An 18,182-nucleotide genomic window follows, 5' to 3' on the forward strand; every position below is an offset into this window, starting at 1 on the left:
ACCGCATCACCCGCTGACATTTCTGCCACCTACAAACAGGCCCCACCTTCAGGGATATATTTCCCTCCCCACCCCTATCCGCTTTCCACAAAGACCGTTACCTCCGTGACTACCTTGTCAGGTCCATGTCCCTCCCCAACAACCCACGCTCCCCTCCTGGCAATTTCACCTGCCACCGCAGAAATTGCAAAACCTGCACCCACACCTCCCCCCTCATTTCCATCCAAGACCCCAAAGGAGCCTTCCACAGCCATCAAAGTTTCACCTGCACATCCACGCATGTCATTTATTGTATCCTTTGCTCCCGATGCGGTCTCCTCTACATTGGGGAAACTGGATGCCTTCTCGCAGAACATCTCCGGGACACCCGCGCCAATCAACCCCACCACCCCGTGGCTGAACATTTCAACTCCCCCTCCCACTCCGAGGCCATGTAAACCCTGAGCCTCCTTCAACATCACCACTCCCTCACCATCCGTGACGCCTGGAGAAAGAAAGCCTCATGTTTCGCCTCAGAACACTTCAAACCCAGGGCATCAATGTGGACTTCGCCAGTTTTGTCATTTCTCTTCCCACCCCAACCTTGCCCCAGTTCCAACCTTCGAGCTCAGCACCATCCTCATGACCTGTCCTACGTGCCAATCTTCCTTTCCACCTATCCATTCCACCGTCCTCTCCAATCTATCACCTTTATCTCACCTCTATCCACCTAATACACTCTTAACTACCTTCTCCCCAGCCCCACCGACCTCCCATTTATCTCTCCACCCCAGAGGCTCCCAGTCTCATTCCTGATGAAGGGCTCCTGCCCGAAACATCGGATTTTTCTCCTCCTCGGATGCTGCCTGACCAGCTGTGCTTTTGCAGCACCACTCTAATCTTGACTCTGATCTCCAGCATTTGCAGTCCACACTTTCGCCTAGATCCATCTGCAGCCAAAGACTGGTAAGGACGAGGTCAAGTATATTTTACCCTCTTGTTGGTTCCCTCGCTATCTGCCATGCATTATCCTGACACGGAAATATACGGCCATACCTTCACTGTCCCTCGGTGAAAATCCTAGAAAAATTCTAGAATTCTCTCTTTAAAGACATTGAGAGTCAATCTACAGTAATGTATACTGCAGCGATTCAAGAAGGCAGCTCACCACCACTTTTTCAAGGGAAACTAGGGACGTACGATAAATGCTCACCAGCTAATGACACCTATGTCCCACAAGTGAATAAAAAAAGGAAAAAGTGTCCAATGGCAGTCCGTAATTCAAAACTATTAGAGGATATATATATATATATATGGAGAACTCATCTAAAACAACAGTTCAACCTCAACTTGAGTACTGCATTGAGTTTAGAGCCCCACACTTTGGAATGGATAAGAAGGCATTTGCCAGGGTGTAGAACTGATTCATAAAAATGATTTCAGGAATGAGGAATTAGGAACTATGGGGAGTAGGCAGGGAAGTGGCAGAAGGTTTTCATTCAGTGTCAGAATTTCTTCCTCAGAGCTGCAACCATCCTCTGATGTGCATAAATTAAAAGATCATTTTAGCTTAAGTGCTTGTGTTTAGAAGTGAAAAATAAGTGTAACCTACCAATGAGGTCACAAATGCTAACAAACTCACTGTTCAGTTAATGATTTTATTGCCAACGCATTATAATTTAAAACAAATGCATTACATTTAATAAGTTACTTCTAATTGTTGTTCTTTGTAGCCTTAAATTTAAGACAGAACAAGAATGCTACACTAATATGGGACACAAAGTGTATCAACCACTGAGAGAATTAGTAAATAATTGCTTCAGTGTGACAATTCTGATGATGACTGGTTTTACAGATTGCAGCACTAATGCACAGTTTTGAATGAAGATACAATTATGTTTAATTGGAATATTGTATTTATGAAACAATACTGCACTACCATTACAATCAGGCACATAGCTAACAGCAAATTCTCGATACGAGTCCAACCTCAGACTCTTAAGATTCATATGCCTGCATCACTGACTACATTTGACATCAAGTGAATAAGACCTATGATAGAACTAGATTCCACTCACATGACCAAATATATACTGGCCAAGAATCGGCCTATTCAATAACATGAAGACCCACACAGAAATGCATCTAGAATAGCCATCATCCTCAAATTAAAGGGCAGCCATCAGGAACAACACCTAGCTGTGACCAAATTCTTTGTCCATAAAGTTTGTTATTCAGAGTAGACAGATGATGATTAAGGGAAGATAAGCTTGCATTCAAAAGACATTGGGTAAACACTCCCTCAGGTCTGTCATAGATTCAAGTCAACAAATGTATGTGAAAATTTCATCTGTAGTGCATCAAAGACTTGGCTCTCATCAACATAAGATTATCACTGCACGTTTTCCTGTAAATATTTTGTGATTATTTATGGTTACATGTCTTTACTTAAATATGCACACAACAGAAACATTTCAAATACCTCGCTGCCCAGTCACATTCGTCACTCACCTGGGGGTAAGTCAGGGTCAGTTGAGGTCACTTGTTGGATGCGACGAGTTTTAGCTAATGATTTTATGCTCTCTGTAGTGCTGCGGTTGGTTGAACTGGAGCCACAGCTCTCATGATCATCCTGCAAAAAAACAAATCTAGATAAGCCACACTAAGGGAACATAGTTAACAACTGAAATGTTTACACAGAGTTATAGGTGCATTACACAACTATTAAACTGAACTTGATTAAAAGTTTCTGTCTTCAGTAAGTACAAGGTGGTCATTTCTATTGAATTTTTTTTATCTGGCTGCTTAAGCCAACTTGTAACTACACGAAGGGCTGTTCACATCTATAAGTAAAAAATGAGGTCTGCAGATGCTGGAGATCACAGCTGAAAATGTGTTGCTGGTTAAAGCACAGCAGGTCAAGCAGCATCTCAGGAATAGGGAATTCGACGTTTCGAGCATAAGCCCTTCATCAGGAATGAGAGAGAGTAGGCTTATGCTCGAAACGTCAAATTCCCTATTCCTGAGATGCTGCCTGACCTGCTGTGCTTTAACCAGCAACACATTTTCAGCTGTTCACATCTATATCACAATGCATATGTCTAAACGTTTTATAAACATGTGCAATTCAATAATCATCTAATTAAAATGAAAATGCACTGTTTCAATGAACCACAATTATTCATATTTGAAAATTCAGATCATGGCACATGGCCATATAAATTATAACTGTCCCCATGACAGACACAAGATAGTGAAATAACACCTTCACAATGTAACTCAGAACTGTTAAACTCCACAATAACAATCCCAAAATCCCCGGCAAGATCAATTTGTACATTAACTAATCATCCAGATTACAAACATTTTATACTTATATAGCACCATGATTACAAAAAATGTCCCAATGACAAAAGCAAAAATATTTAAACTATTTCAAGCCCGAGTTTAAGAAGTTGGGAACCCTGCTGGATTTTAGATACATTTATGTTGCATTTTATTGGATACAATCTCCATATTGTCTGACTACAAAGTGCTAAATTGAATAACATATGACACAAATTGTCAATTTAAATATATAATTTAACAATATGGCAATGTGCATTTTTTACAGTTGAATAACTCAAGAACTGTTTAAAGTTATGGCACCCATTAAATTTAAGAGTTAATCCAGGACACAAACAGTCTCCCCAAGATTTCTTCTTTGGTTCACTCTTCTTACTCATTTGCATAGACAACACCCAGCTCCAAACACCCATCAACCCTCACAATTATGCAATTGATTACTTTACATTCAGAATCAATGGTGTCTCCTCCAGTTGAAGACGGAAAAGACGGTACCAACAGTCTGTAGTACTGCCACTACAAACTCTGTACTTGCACCTCCAATACCATCTCCAACTTCAGTCAGTGTTCACAATCTTAGTAGCCTCTGACTACAATACAGTCTGTAACCTTACAGGATCTCCCATCACAGTTTACTGAATTCCATCACAATGAAGAGTTCATTTGCTTATGAAACAGCATGCATGCCTTTGTTGTTCCTAAATTCCATCATACCTGTATTCTTATGGCTTGTCTCCAAATTCTCATCCTTGTCATCAAATCGCTTTGGGTAATGTCCCTTTTTATTGAGGTATCTTCCTTCAGCTCTATAACATCTGCCTTTAACAAACATATCATTGTTCCAACTCTGGCAAGAGTTAAACCCTGAAATTCTTTGCTTAAATCTCAGTCTCCCCCTTCTCTTCTCTCTTTCTCCAAGGCTCTCCTTAAAACACACCTCTTTGACCAAATTTCAAGAAACACTTACAATAAGGCAATAATTTGACTTAGTTTCAACTTTTGGTTAATTCTGCCCCTGGGCAAATTCATGGGGTAAACTGTTATATAAAAAAGGTGTTACATAAACACAGCACCATAGAATTCTAAAAACACAGGATGTAGTCATTCGGCCCACTGTTTGACTATGCTGGTCCTCTGAAGGACTGATGCACCTAGTGCCACCTACCATCTGCCCTACAAATTATCCCTCTGCAGAAACTGATCTGATTCCCTTTAGAAAACCTTGATTGAATGTATCTCCACCACACTCCCAGACAGTGTATTTCAGATCTTCGCCGCTTTCATTTAAAGTTTTCCTGATACCAACATTGCTTCTTTACCTTCAGTCTATAAGGCCTCAAGACTTTTACTAATAGAAACAGTTTCTTGTCTATTCAAACCAGACCCCTCATGATTTTAAATAGACCTATCAAAGCTCCTCTCAAACTTCTCTTCACCAGAAATTATTGGCCTAACTTCTCCAAATCTCCATGTAACTGAAATTTCTCTTTCCGAGAACAACTCTCATGACTTTTTCGTTCACCCTTTCCAGTATCCTTCCTGATGTATGATGTCCAGCACTGAACTCTAGGTGAGGTGAAGCCATTGTTTAACCTAACTTTCTAGCTTTTGCATTCTGATAATTTAGATAAATGTGAGATGCTGCATTTTGGAAAAGGCAAATCAGGACAGGGCTCATACACTTAATGATAAGGTCTTGGGGAGCGCTGCCAATCAAGGAGACCTTGGTGTACAGGTTCATTGCTCCTTGAAAGTGGAGTCGCAGGTAGATAGGATAATGAAGGCAGCGTTTGGCATGCTTGCCTTTATTGGTCAGTGCATTGAGTATAGGAGTTGGGAGGTTACGTTGCAGCTGTACAGAACATTGGTTTGGCCACTTTTGGAGCCTTGTGTGCAATTCTGGTCTCCTTCTATAAGAAGGATGTTGTGAAACTTTTCTGAACCTTTCAAGGATGTTGCCAGGGTTATAGGGAGAGGCTGAATTAGCTGGGCTATTTTCCCTGGAGCATCAGAGGCTAAGAGGTGACCCTATGGAGGTTTATAAGATCATGAAGGGCATCAATAGGGTAAATACGCAAGGTCTTTTGCCTGGGGTGGGAGAGTCCAAAACTAGAGAACATAGATTTAAGGTGAGATGGGCAAGATATAAAAGGGACCTAAGGGGCAACATTTTCAAACAGATGGTGGTGTATGTATGGAATGAGCTGTCAGAGGAAGTGGTAAAATTACACCATTTAAAAGGTCTCTGGATGGGTATATGAATAGGAATAGGGATATGGGCCAAATGCTGGTAAATGGGAGTAGATTTATGTATCACGTCAGCATGGACAAGCTAGACCAAAGGGTCTGTTTCCGTGCTGTATATCTCTGTGACTGTATGCCCCAATTGACAATCCAGATATCATATACTTTAAAAACCACATTTTCAACTTGCCCCGCTGCCATTTATGATTCATGCAAGAATGTATCCATATCCTTCTGTTTCAACACCTCATTTTATTTTTTATCACATTTTGACATGTTTCCTACCAGAATGAATCAGATCTCAGAATTAAATTTATTGTCCACTAGCCCCTTCATTCCAATAATCTCAGAACCTTTTCCTTACATGCTTTTGAAGTTTTCCATTATTCATTTCATGGTTTGCACTCTTACCAAGTCTCGTACCATATACAAATTTTGAAATTGTGCCCTGCACACCAAGGCCTAGATCATGAATAAAAATCAGGAGGAACAAGGCTGCGAGCACCAACTCCTGGGGAACTCCATTATACATTCCTCCAATCTGAAAACCTACTATTCTCCACTACTCTTTACTTCCTATCAATGAGACTTTTATGTTCATGTTGCTAAAGTCTCATTTATCCCATGAGATCTAAATTAGCTCATAAATCTTTGAAGTTTCTCTTCATCAAATATCTTTCAAAGGGCCTTGTAAATCAATGGAAGTATCCTCCTCAACACTCTCCATTATCTCAAAAATCTCTAGTTAAATGAGTGCAAACTGGCTTACTTTAATCAACCAAATCAAACTGGATGACTTAATTTTGTCTACAACTACTGTTTCAAAACTTCTCTCCACCACCAAGGTTAAATTGATTAAACTTATCGGGGAAAGTGAGGACTGCAGATGCTGGAGATCAGAGTCAAGATTAGAGTGTGCTGGAAAAGCACGGCAGGTCAGACAGCATCCGGGGAGGAGGAAAATTGACATTTCGGACAAAAATCCTTCATCACGAATGAAGGGCTTTTGTCCGAAATGTCGATTCTCCTGCTCCTCAGATACTGCCTGACCTGCTGCGCTTTTCCAGCACTACTCTAATCTTGATTAAACCTATGTTTATTCCTTCTTTTCAACAAGGGTGTAAGTCAAAGGTGGTTTGAAAAATTATAGCCAGCGTAATGTAAGTTTTTGCCTTTATCCATCAATAAGGTCACTGCAATACCCATAAGAACAGACATAATGATTTCGGATCACATAGGAAAAATTAAGCAACGTTCACCTGGAATTCACTTTCCAGTTAAGTACAACAGTACAATTACTAAAACATTTTTGGCTCAAAGATCACCAGTTATGCTTCCTAGTATACACTGTATTGGAGTGAGTTACAAACTTGAACATAAATCGGTGGTTTAAACGGTACTCTTGAACAACTTGATGCGCAACTAACATTACTGAAATACATCAACAAAATTAGCAACACCAAAACTAGATGCTAGTGACTTGTACTTCCTTGATTAAAAAAAATGCTGAAGAATAGAATGCACACACTCTTCAAACTTGATTGCATCATTTCCAAATAAACGCAAAACTTAAACTAGAATTCATGATCCTTTCTCATGAAGGTCTTTATAAATATTTAATATATTTAAACCTCCTGTTTCAAATCCAAAATGTTCCTCAATACTCTGTAAATAATTCTAAGTTTTAGCCTGATTAACAATACCAATGGAAATGCATTTGTCTGCCATGTCATCTAGACTTTTATAACATAAATAAATTAACCAATCTTTCATATGGAATATAAATACAAAGCCTTTATTTCCAAAAATGGCAGCAGTTTCTGACTAAAGCACCTTTAGAACTTGGTAAACTGTAACCATGTTCAATAAAACATCAGAAATGCTATCCATGCTCTAATTAGTCAACAAGTTTTCTCACAAAACAATCTACAAAAACTCAAGCTCAGTTATGTCCTCTCTATCAGGGTTAATTGAGGTTGCCCCATGAAGCAAGAGACTGTCAGACTCTTAGAATAGCAAGCACATCCCAAAATAAATAAACATATAGTGAGTGACTGCTCATCTTCAGAGTCTGTGTCAGCTTGTTGAAGCAATACTATGGTCATCAAACTGCATTAACTGAATGCAACAGTTACATCAATTAGGAACAAAACATAATCTATCAGTGAATGGCTCCAAACAAGGAAAAGCTAAATAAACCATGTTAAATCAATTCTCTACAGATTATATCTGCGTTTAAAATACAAGACAATGAAAGGCAGTGGAAGAACTACAACCACACATCATTAACATGCAATTCCACATCTCCCTTCTAAACCTAACAGCCCCGATGCAAAGTGAACATGCTACAGATCATCGGGAGATTATAAAGTAATTAAATAAACTATTATCTGTGATTTTTGTGTCATGCAACTTGCAATATTGAAATGAAAAAAATTTTACAAACAATAATGGGAAGACATGATAAACTATTGTTTTTAGTTGCACAACACCTACCACAATGTCTACAGTGGAAGATAAGATGACCTCATTCGGTTTGGTCCAAATAAAACCACAATTTTACACACACTTGACATCTGATATTATTGAGTAGGCAAAAGTGGGGACTACAGATGCTGGAGATCAGAGTCAAGATTAGAGTGGTGCTGGAAAAGCAAGCAGGTCAGGTAAAATCTATCTCAGCTTTAAATATGCTAATGACCCATCCTCAAAAGCCCTCTCTGGTAAATGATTCCACAGATTCCTTATTCTGAGAAGAAATCCCTCATCTCTGTTTTAGATATGCAACTCCTAATTCTCAGATTATGTTCTCTAATTCTAGATTGTCCCATGGGGAAACAACCCTGTCAAGTTCCCTAAGAATTCTAAGCATGTTCTGATGAACATTTACTGGACTCGAAGCGTTAACTCTGTTTTTAACATAGAACAGTAATGCTGTGCTTTTCCAGCACCACTCTAATCTTGAGTCCGATATTATTGCCCTTTCCAGCCATGACACGGCACTTGCGTTAGTTGTGAGCCTCAACTTTTCTTGCCACAAACAGCTGCTTTTCTTCCTGTACATCGTGACTGGGCTCAAGGAATCAAACAGATGAGAGCAGCAGTGCTAGGAAGATGCATAAAGAATTTAAGATATGCCACACTGAGCAAATCCTACGTGGTAAATGGCAAAGATGGTAACAACCCACACCTGTGGTTTACTTTTATACTCAATACTTACGTGAACCCACAGTTTTGGAGGAGGAAAAGGTCAACCTTTAATGTCATCATCCATGTAATGTGAAGGGGCTAACAACTGACTCAACAAGTAGTCTTTCAATAACTACATGTTCTATGATTAAAAAAAGATAGACAGATAGGCACAAGATACAAACAAAGGAGAATAAGTCTTCCCAGCAGAGACAGTCTTCTCATGGATTTGCCCTGAAGAAGATTAGGTATCATGTGAATTGAAATGTACTTTCCAGTTTCAGTCCAAAGCTCTGCTTTAAGGTTGCATCTGAGAAAAGGTATGACGTGTAATATTTGTGCAGTAACAGAGTGCAAGGGAAAGAAAGGTGGAGTAATGAGAATCAAAGATTGTGACAGTTCTTTAATTATGATCTGAGACTGATGATCCAAAAGCCTGAATTCATAAGCCAAGTTCAAGTCTCAGGATGGCACATTGAGAATCTGAAACCAAAATAAATTGCTAGAAGACTATAAGTGACCATGAAGTTGTCAGATTGTTGTGCAAACCCCACTAATTCATTAAAGGCTTTGAGAAAAGAAACCTGCTGTCATTGCCCAATCTAGGCTTTCTGCAACTTCAGTCACACATAAGTTTACAAAGAATATAAAGCACAGAAGCAGGCCCTTTGGCTTAACCCATCTTTACCAGTATTTATGCTCCACTCACTTTATCCCATCTTTTCTTATTAAATCCAACATATAACACCTATTCCTTTCTCCCTCACACATTTGTCTAGTTTCACCTAAATGTATATATTCTGTCAACTTCAATGTCTAGCAACTAGTGAGTGACGTTTTCTTACCATTCGTTAGATGAATGCGTTTGTGATGTAGTTGTATCTTCACAAGATAACGGAGAGCAGGCAATATCTCAATCCAAGGAAAAAAGCTCTCACTGGCCACCCTATCTAACCCTCTGATTATCTTACACATCTCCATTAAGTCACCTCTCAACTTTCTTCTCTCCAATGAAAACAGCCTCAGTTCCCACAACCTTTCCTTGTAAGACCTTCCTTCCATACTAGGCAACATCCTCATAAATCTCTTCTGAACCCTTTCTAAAGCTTCCACATCTTTCAAATGAGACTGTGATCAGAATTAACAGGAATGCAGAGTACTGGGCTAATGGTAAAATTCTTGGCAGTGTAAATGAATAGAGAGACCTCAATGTCCAAATTGCCACCCAGGTTGATCGGGTTGTTGAGAAGGCACACGGTGTATTGGCGTTTATTGATAGGGGGATTGAATTTCAGAGCCACGAGGTCATGCTTCAGCTGTACAAGACACTGGTAAGGCTGCACCTGGAGTACTGCATGTAGTTCTGGTCACCGCATTATAAGAAGGATGTGGAAGCTTTAGAAAGGGTTCAGAGGAGATTTACTAGGATGTTGCCTGGTATGGAACAAAGGTCTAACAAGGAGAGGTTAAGGGAACTGAGGCTGTTTCTGTTAGAGAGAAGAAGGTTGAGAGGTAACTTAATTGAGACATATAAGATAATCAGAGGGTTAGATCGGGTGGACAGTGAGAGAGTCTGTTTCCTCGGATGGTGAAGGGTAACACGAGGGGACATAGCTTTAAATTGAGGGATGATAGACTTAGAACAGAATTAGGACCCTCTTGTGATGCAGTGGTAGTGTTTCTACCCCTGGATTGGGAGGCCCAGGTTCAAGTCCCACCTGCTCTACAGGTGTGTAATAACATCTCTGATCGGACTGATTAGAAAAATCGATACAACTGTGAGAACTGATGATATGCTAAACAAGTTAACAAATGAGTTTACGAGTAAAAAGAAAAGGGGCAGTCACACCTTTAGGAATATACTACAGATCCTCCAAGTAGTCAGGGGGAAATAGAACACATATGTAGAAAACTGTCTGCCTGTAGGAATAAGAACAATTATAGTCCAAGACTTTAACTATTCCTACACCAACTGGGTTTTAAACAACATAAGAGGCATTGAGGATGAAAAATTCATGTATTGTGTCCAGGAATTTTCTTTCAAACAATACGTGACAAGCCTCATGAGAGGAGATGCAATTCTGGATTTAGTTTTGGGAAATGAAGATGGGCAGGAGGGTGAAGTGATAGTTGTCAATCATATCAGGATAGTGACCACAACCTGATTAGATTGAACATTATTATGGAAAAGGACAGAGATATAATAGGAGTAAAATTTTTCAACTGGGGAAAGGCAAATTTTAGAAAACTACAAAGTGATTCAGTTGAGGTGGAGTGAACAGGACGGCTAAAAGAGAAATCAGTGGTAAACCAGTGAGAGACACTGAAAAGTGAGATCCTTAGGGCACAAAGAAGACATATCCACTCCAAAAATGAGAATGGTACTGCCAAATCGAGACCCCCATGGTTATCTCAGAAAATACAGGGAAAGATTAAGTGTAAAAAGAAAGCTGATCATAGTCACTAAAAACTTAAATTGCAAATAGCCCAAGTATAGAAAGTACAGCTATCAAGTAAAAGAAGAAATAAGGAAATAAAAGAGAAGGCATGAAAAAATATGAACAAGCAAAATGAAGGAAAATCCAAAAATATTTTTACCAGTTTTTAAAGAACAAAAGGATAGTTAAGGAAAAAGTGGGATGTATCAGAAAGAAGAGGAGAAAGTGGGTAAATATGCAGAGGATATGGGAAGAACATTAAACAAATTTTTTGTCTCAGTTTTCACAAAGAAAATGGATGATGTGGGTATAGCGTGAAGGATTGGATTAAAATATTATAACAAGAGAGTAAGTGTTAGAGGAATTGAAATCCTTGAAAGGTGTAAGACGCCAGGGTTGGATGAATTGTTCTCTCTGATGTTGAAGGAAATCAGGGAGGAAATAGCAGATGCTCTGAGGATTATTTTCCAAACTTCACTAGTTATAGGTGAGATGCCAGAGGACTAGAGGAATGCAAGTGTGGTTCCGTTGTTTAAAAAGGGGACCTGATTGAGGTCTACAAAATAATGAGAGGTATAGACAGGGTGGATAACAAGAAGCTTTTTCCCCAGAGTGGGATACTCAATTACTAGGGGGTCACGAGTTCAAGTGAGAGGGGAAAAGTTTAAGAGAAATATGCATGGAAAGTTCTTTAAGCAGAGGATCATGAGTACCTGGAAGCCATTGTAAGCAGAGGTGTTAGAGGCGGGCACGACAGTGTCATTTGAGATGTGTCTAGGTAGATACATGAATGGACAGGGAGCAGAGGAATACAGGTCCTTAGAAAATAGGCGACAAGTTTAGATAGAGGATGTGGATCAGCACAGGTTTGGAGGGCCAAAGAACCTGTTCATGTGCTGTAAGGAAATGCCAAACAACCATGGGCCAGTTAGTCGTACTTCGGTGGTGGGCAAATGGTTAGCAGCAATCCTGAGAGATCAAATAAACAGTCACTTAGAGAGGCATGAACTAGTCAGGGATAGTCTGTATCACAGTGCTAAGACAAGGTCATGCCTTACAAATTTGATTGAATTATTTACAGAAATGACATGGAGGGTCGATGAGGGTACTGCAGTGGATGTTGCCCATATGGATTTTAGTAGGACATTTGACAAGGTTCCACATGGCAGATTGGTTAACAAAGTAAAAACTCATGGGATACAGGGTAATGTGTCAATGGATCCAAAGTTGGCTTAGTAACAGGAGATAAAGGGTAATCATCAACAGCTGCCCTTGCAAACAGAAAGTTGTTTCAGCTGATGTTCTGCAGGGTTTGGTGTTGGAAACTCCGCTGTTGTTTTATACATGAACAATTTGGATTTGAACATGGAGGGCACAAATGGGAAATCTGCAAATGGTTAGCCATTTAGTGGACAGTGTAGAGAATAGTTGTAAATTCCAAAATGATGTAGAAGGGTTAGTGGAGTGGGCAGGAAATTGGCAGATGGATCCAACTCTTAAGTGTGAGGTAATGCATTTATAGGGATCAAACAGTAAAAGTGAATACATAATAAACAGAATTATAATGAGTAGGGTAGATGAAGTGAGAGATCTTGGAGTGCAAGTGCACAGGTTGCTAAAGTGCAGGTAGATAAAGTTGTAAAGAAAGCATATGGAATGCTCTCCTTCATTAGCAGAGTTATAGAATACAAAAGTAAGGAAATAATGAGGAAAGAAACACAAAAATTAATGGAAAAGCTCAATGAGTCTGGCAGCATCTGTGAAGAGAAATCAAAGTGAACATTTTGGGTCTGGTAACTCTTCCTCAGAACAGTGAGGCAACCATTGGAGTACTCTGCGCAGTTCTGGGCACCACTTTAAGGGATGGATGTGAATGCTCAGCAGGGAGTGCAGAGAATATTTACTAGAATGTTGCCAAGACTGCAGAATTGTAACTACAAAGAGAGACTGAAAAGGTTAGGCTAGTTGTTCTAGGAACAGAGAGGGGGGGTCGACATGATTGAGGTATACAGAATTGTGAGAATAAAGATAATCGAGTAGACCTATTTCCCTTAGCAGAGATTTCAAAAACCACAGTTCATAGATTCAAGCTAAGTGGCAGCAGGATCAGAGATGACATTGGGAAAAAGATTTTTTTTTAAAAACGTAGAGGGTGATGATTATCTGAAATTTGCAGCTCAAGTTGGTGGTAGACAGTGAGATCCAAAACTCTTTCAAAAAGTACCCGAATCTGTACCTTCAGTGCTGTAAGCTGCAGGGCTATGGGCTGGGTGCAGGAAGATAGGATTAGAAAAGGAATCTGGCTGTCTATGGATCGGCATGGATAGGATGGGCTGAATTGCTCCCTTCTGTGCAGTACCATTTCTTTGGACCTCCTGGCCAATATTTATCCTGCAGCCAACAACTGGAGAAGAAACTAAATATTTGATTATTATCACATTGTTGTCGTTGGAGCTATTTGCATATTGGAAGGTCAATGACCAAGATTACTATAAAATACTGACCACACTTCAAAGTACTTCCTCAGTTTAATCCAATAACATTATATAAAGCATTTTGGAACAGCCTGTGATTATGAAATGTATTCTACATGTAAATCTTTTCTTCTTACTCTCCAAGGAGCCATTAACCTACTCATTCTGCAGCAATATGAAGAGATTCAACTTCACCACAATATGAATTATACAAAAACACTCAGCTATGAAGTTTTCAATCACAATTTGGCGACCTATACAAGACCACCAAGAAGAAAAATTTTGAACCACTGTGATTTCACACCATTTACATTTGAACTGCAGTCAAGTGAAATCAAATAGTACAATGTTCCAAGTCAACAAGGCTTTGAGAACATTTTTTAACTATTCAGTGCTCAGGAAGAACAAAATAGAAGTCAGTGATAAGAAAAAGACATTCAATTATCTACCCAATTCTTGTGCAGTTAAATGTGCCCAGCATCCAACTATATTTTGAAAAATTATGACTGACTCACTGAAATTTCCACATATCCTACCATGTTTTCTCTTCCATTGTTTGTATTTATTAATTTTCTCAATATTCTAAAGGTTTATAAGAATTTTCTCCAAAGGATTTCAGCTGCAAGGAGGGGTTGGGAAGATTAGGACTGCTCTCTTTGGAACAGAACAAGTTAAGACATTATGGGAGTACTGAGGAACAAAGGGACCTGGACATAAGAGTCCGTAGATCCCTGAAGGTGCCAGTACAGTAGGCAGCATGGTGAAGATGGGATATGGGATGCTGACCAGGGTATAGAATAAAGAAGAAAGGGTGTCTTGTCACAACTTTATAAAACACTGGTTCAATGACAGATGGACGTGATTGCACTGGAGAGAATGCAGAGGAGATTCACCCAGCTGTTTTCTGGGATGAAACGTTTCAGTTATGAGGAGAGACTGGATAGGCTGCGTTTGCTTTCCTTGCACCAGAGGAGGCTGACAGAGGGTTCTGGGTGAGGTATATGAAATTATGAGAGACATAGATGTGTGGATTGTGAGAATCTCAACTCTGTGGTAAATACACCGAAGGCCAGAAAACATAAATTTAGAGCAAGGAGAAGCAGTTTAGAGGACATCTAAGAAAAGCTTTTTTCACCCAAAAGGTGGTAGAAATATGGAACGTGCTGCCTAAGAGGATGATGGAGGCAGGTACTCTCAAAACATTTAAGCAGTATCTAGATGAGTTCTTAAAATGGCAGGGCATAGTAGGTCAAGGGCCAAGTTCAGGCAAATAAGCTTGGTGTAGTTTGGTGTTCGTTGATCAGTATAGACATGGTGGACCAGAAGGCCACTATTTTTACACTGCATGATTCTATTATCTAATGACATGTTAAAATTGATGGGTCTTGACAGAACAGGTGCAGAAAAATTATCCCCTCCTTCAGTTTATCGATAGCCAGCAGTCATAGAAACAAAATCATTAGGAAAAGATCTAGAGAGGGGATCAATTAAATGACATAGCACCACTGTGTCTGTTCTAGCTATTTGAAAGAGTTCTCCATGTAGAATTTCTCATCCCACTCTTTGTGCATTCCCATCAAATACCAAGTATTTATTTATTTCTCTTCTGAAAGCGGTTTTCAAATCTGCTTTCCCATGCTTTAAGCCAGCACATTCCAAATCATAACTTGCTGAGTAAGTTTTATTTCCTGGTTTTGACTCTGGTTCTGTCACTGATCATCTCAAATATGCCCCTCTGCTTACTGTCCCACTTGCTGGTGGAAACAGTTACTTATTCTATGAAAAAAACTTATGATTTTCAACCATCCCCCCTTAACTTTCTGTCTACTCATGTGAAGGCAATGGCTTAGTGGTATTGTCACTAGACAATTAGCCAGAAACCCCCATAATGATCTGGGGACCCTAGTTTGAATCCCATCATGGCAGATGGTAGAATTTAGACTCAAACAAAAATATGGAATTAGTAGTCTAATGATGACCTTAAAACCACATCAATTGTCAGGAAAAATCCATCTGGTTCACTGATGTCCTACAGGGAAGGAAGTCTGCCATCCTTACCTAGTCTGGCCTGCAGGTGACTCCAGACCTACAGCAACGTGATTGACTCTACTTTCAGTTCTGACAAAGGGTCACTGGACTCGATTGCAGATTGTTTTTCTCTGCAATCTGCTTTTGTTTGTTTCAGATTGCCAGCATCTGCAGTTCTCTGTTTTATTTTGAGGATCCTGTATGCCTTATTAAATGGCACCTTCAAAGACCTTGTGCATGTATACCCTGGATTTCACTGTTCCTGCACCCACTTGAAAGCTGTATCATGTACATTACTCATACTTCCTCTCCCAATTCTTCCTATGAGAATGAATCACTTTACAATTCTATGTGCTGTTTCATTCAGTTCATCAGTCGGTCATTCGTTACTGTCCTCGTCACTGTTTAATACATTTATATGGCCCATATCATCTGCAAATCTAGAAATTATGCCCTGTGTACTCAAGCCCAGCAAGTAATATATCTGAAAAAGAGATGCACCCAACACTGACCCCTGGAGACACTACTTCATACTTCAGTCTTGTCTGAAAAACAACCTTCAATGTTACTCTCCACCTTCTGTGCCACAGTCAATTTGGCATCCATGCAGCCATTACCCCTTTATCCATGGATTTCGATCTTGATAATAAATCAAATGCCATTTGAAAGTCCATATACACATCATCAAACCCAACCTCATCCAACTTCACCATTTGTCAAAAGAGCTCTCAATTCACCTTTAACAAATTACTTTTATTTACTCAGCTTGAATGCTTTCACTTAATATTTTTAATCAGAAGAGCAATTATTATCAGAATTTATCACAAAAACGTACAAATTAGGAAGGAGGTACTGCAAAACCTCAACAAGTTCACGGGATACCAAACTTCACTTTTTTTCTCAACGCTTAAATAACGTACTATTAGTATAGCTTGTATTTTCCTCCCCAGATAGCTTACAGTGTAGATCTCGCGGCATAGTTTTAGTCTGCCAACTCAACTAAGAAAATATACCACACTCAAAGTGGGGCCAATGGCATAAATCAGTGCAAAAGGTCCTCAACAACAATAACTATAATGATATGAATAATTCTTCATTTTCCATTAAAGCCATTAATTTAAATAATAATATATGAACAGTAATACCTTTGAGTTGCAAATCCAAAAAAAAATTAGATCCAGCAATCAAATCAATACTCAGGATGACTTGGGTCATATTACCTTGTCATTATAACAGAATTTGAGAAAGAAATAAAGCAAAGAAAATTTATGCTGATTGAAAGTCTTCTCAAAAATAACAAAGATTTGTGGTATGAATGCAATTCTTTGGGTCAAAAAGCTCTGAATTAAACAAAAAGGAAGAGCATCCCTCAAAAGTAATTGCAGAACAAGCTGGAGAAATCAGATTTTGGTAAACAAAAAAAGTTTATTTTTATTAACTTGGTTTCTAATCTCAATTGGCTCAGTTTCTTTTTGCCAGCCTTCAACTACATATAATCGAACACACACACACAAACCAATTTTACATCCAGAAGCTAATGTTCAGAACAAAAAGCTGTATCTAGTTATCACTAAATAAATGGTGAGAAAAGCAATGGAGACAGAAATCCTGAACCTATCTAATCCCACCACTAAGCTTTTTCATAAAGATTCAATTCACCACAATATTGAACAATGTAAAAAGTCACTTCAAATCTCAGCTGGTTTGTATCTTAAATTAGTCCAACAAGTATAATTTTGTGTTTTTTCAACAACAGTACAACATTCCAAAGTATTCTTGCATAACTAAGTAATGTTACATTTTGAGCACAAGCTCAATCTTAAAACTGTGTCCTCAATGCTGTCAAATTTATTATAAAATTGTAAAAATTTTTGTTTTACAAAACAAAATACAACGCATTGAAAAAAAAGAACATAGAATGCATCCAAGTGAACAGTCAGATTCAATATCAACCAGTCCAAATCACTTTCAATGATTTTCAAATGATGTCATATTCTCCCCAAGGATACACCCTTCTGGGAAGGGCTCCAATCCAGTATGCTCTGGATCCAGCTAGCACCACAGCAAATCTTTTGCTAAGAGTCTGCTTTCCGAGGGCACTGCATCTCCTTACTGTGTGATCGTCTCCTTCACATATACCATATTTACTGCGCCCTATGGTTACTTTATTTGATTTATTTTTGGTCAGAACTACAATTATTACCTCAATTTGCCCACAGAAATGAAAGGAATTAAAGATTGGGGTGACATGCATTTGAGTGAAACAGAGTCCAGTCGTTAACCTCAATTAGCTTATGTGAAAATAATTCCCAGTTTCCCTTTCAATATTTAAATTATAATTGATTACAGCCCTTTCTCATACACACAGAAACATTCTAATTAGTTGGTGAAAGCACAATTTCAAGTCTGGATAGAGTTGTTTGAAACTCTTGTCATTAGAAACAGAAAATGGGAGCAGAAGTATGCCATCGGTCTTTTGAGCCTG

At 39.0% G+C, this 18,182-nt stretch overlaps 1 protein-coding gene across 5 annotated transcripts in view; it reads right to left on the minus strand.

Annotated features, from left to right (window-relative positions):
* The window catches only part of LOC132815107 (intermembrane lipid transfer protein VPS13B-like), a 945,713-nt gene that overhangs the window by 882,799 nt on the left and 44,732 nt on the right, over positions 1–18,182 (minus strand). For all 5 annotated transcript variants that reach the window (XR_009644627.1, XM_060823876.1, XM_060823877.1 and 2 more), the window contains exon 4: positions 2,491–2,611. Coding sequence is in view for 4 of the 5 variants with exons in the window: in XM_060823876.1 (XP_060679859.1) it covers positions 2,491–2,611 (121 nt within the window). In the remaining variant the exon portion in view is untranslated. The remainder of the gene's footprint in view (positions 1–2,490; positions 2,612–18,182) is intronic.

This window comes from Hemiscyllium ocellatum, chromosome 4, assembly GCF_020745735.1.
Source record: "Hemiscyllium ocellatum isolate sHemOce1 chromosome 4, sHemOce1.pat.X.cur, whole genome shotgun sequence".
NCBI classification, from domain to species: domain Eukaryota; kingdom Metazoa; phylum Chordata; class Chondrichthyes; order Orectolobiformes; family Hemiscylliidae; genus Hemiscyllium; species Hemiscyllium ocellatum.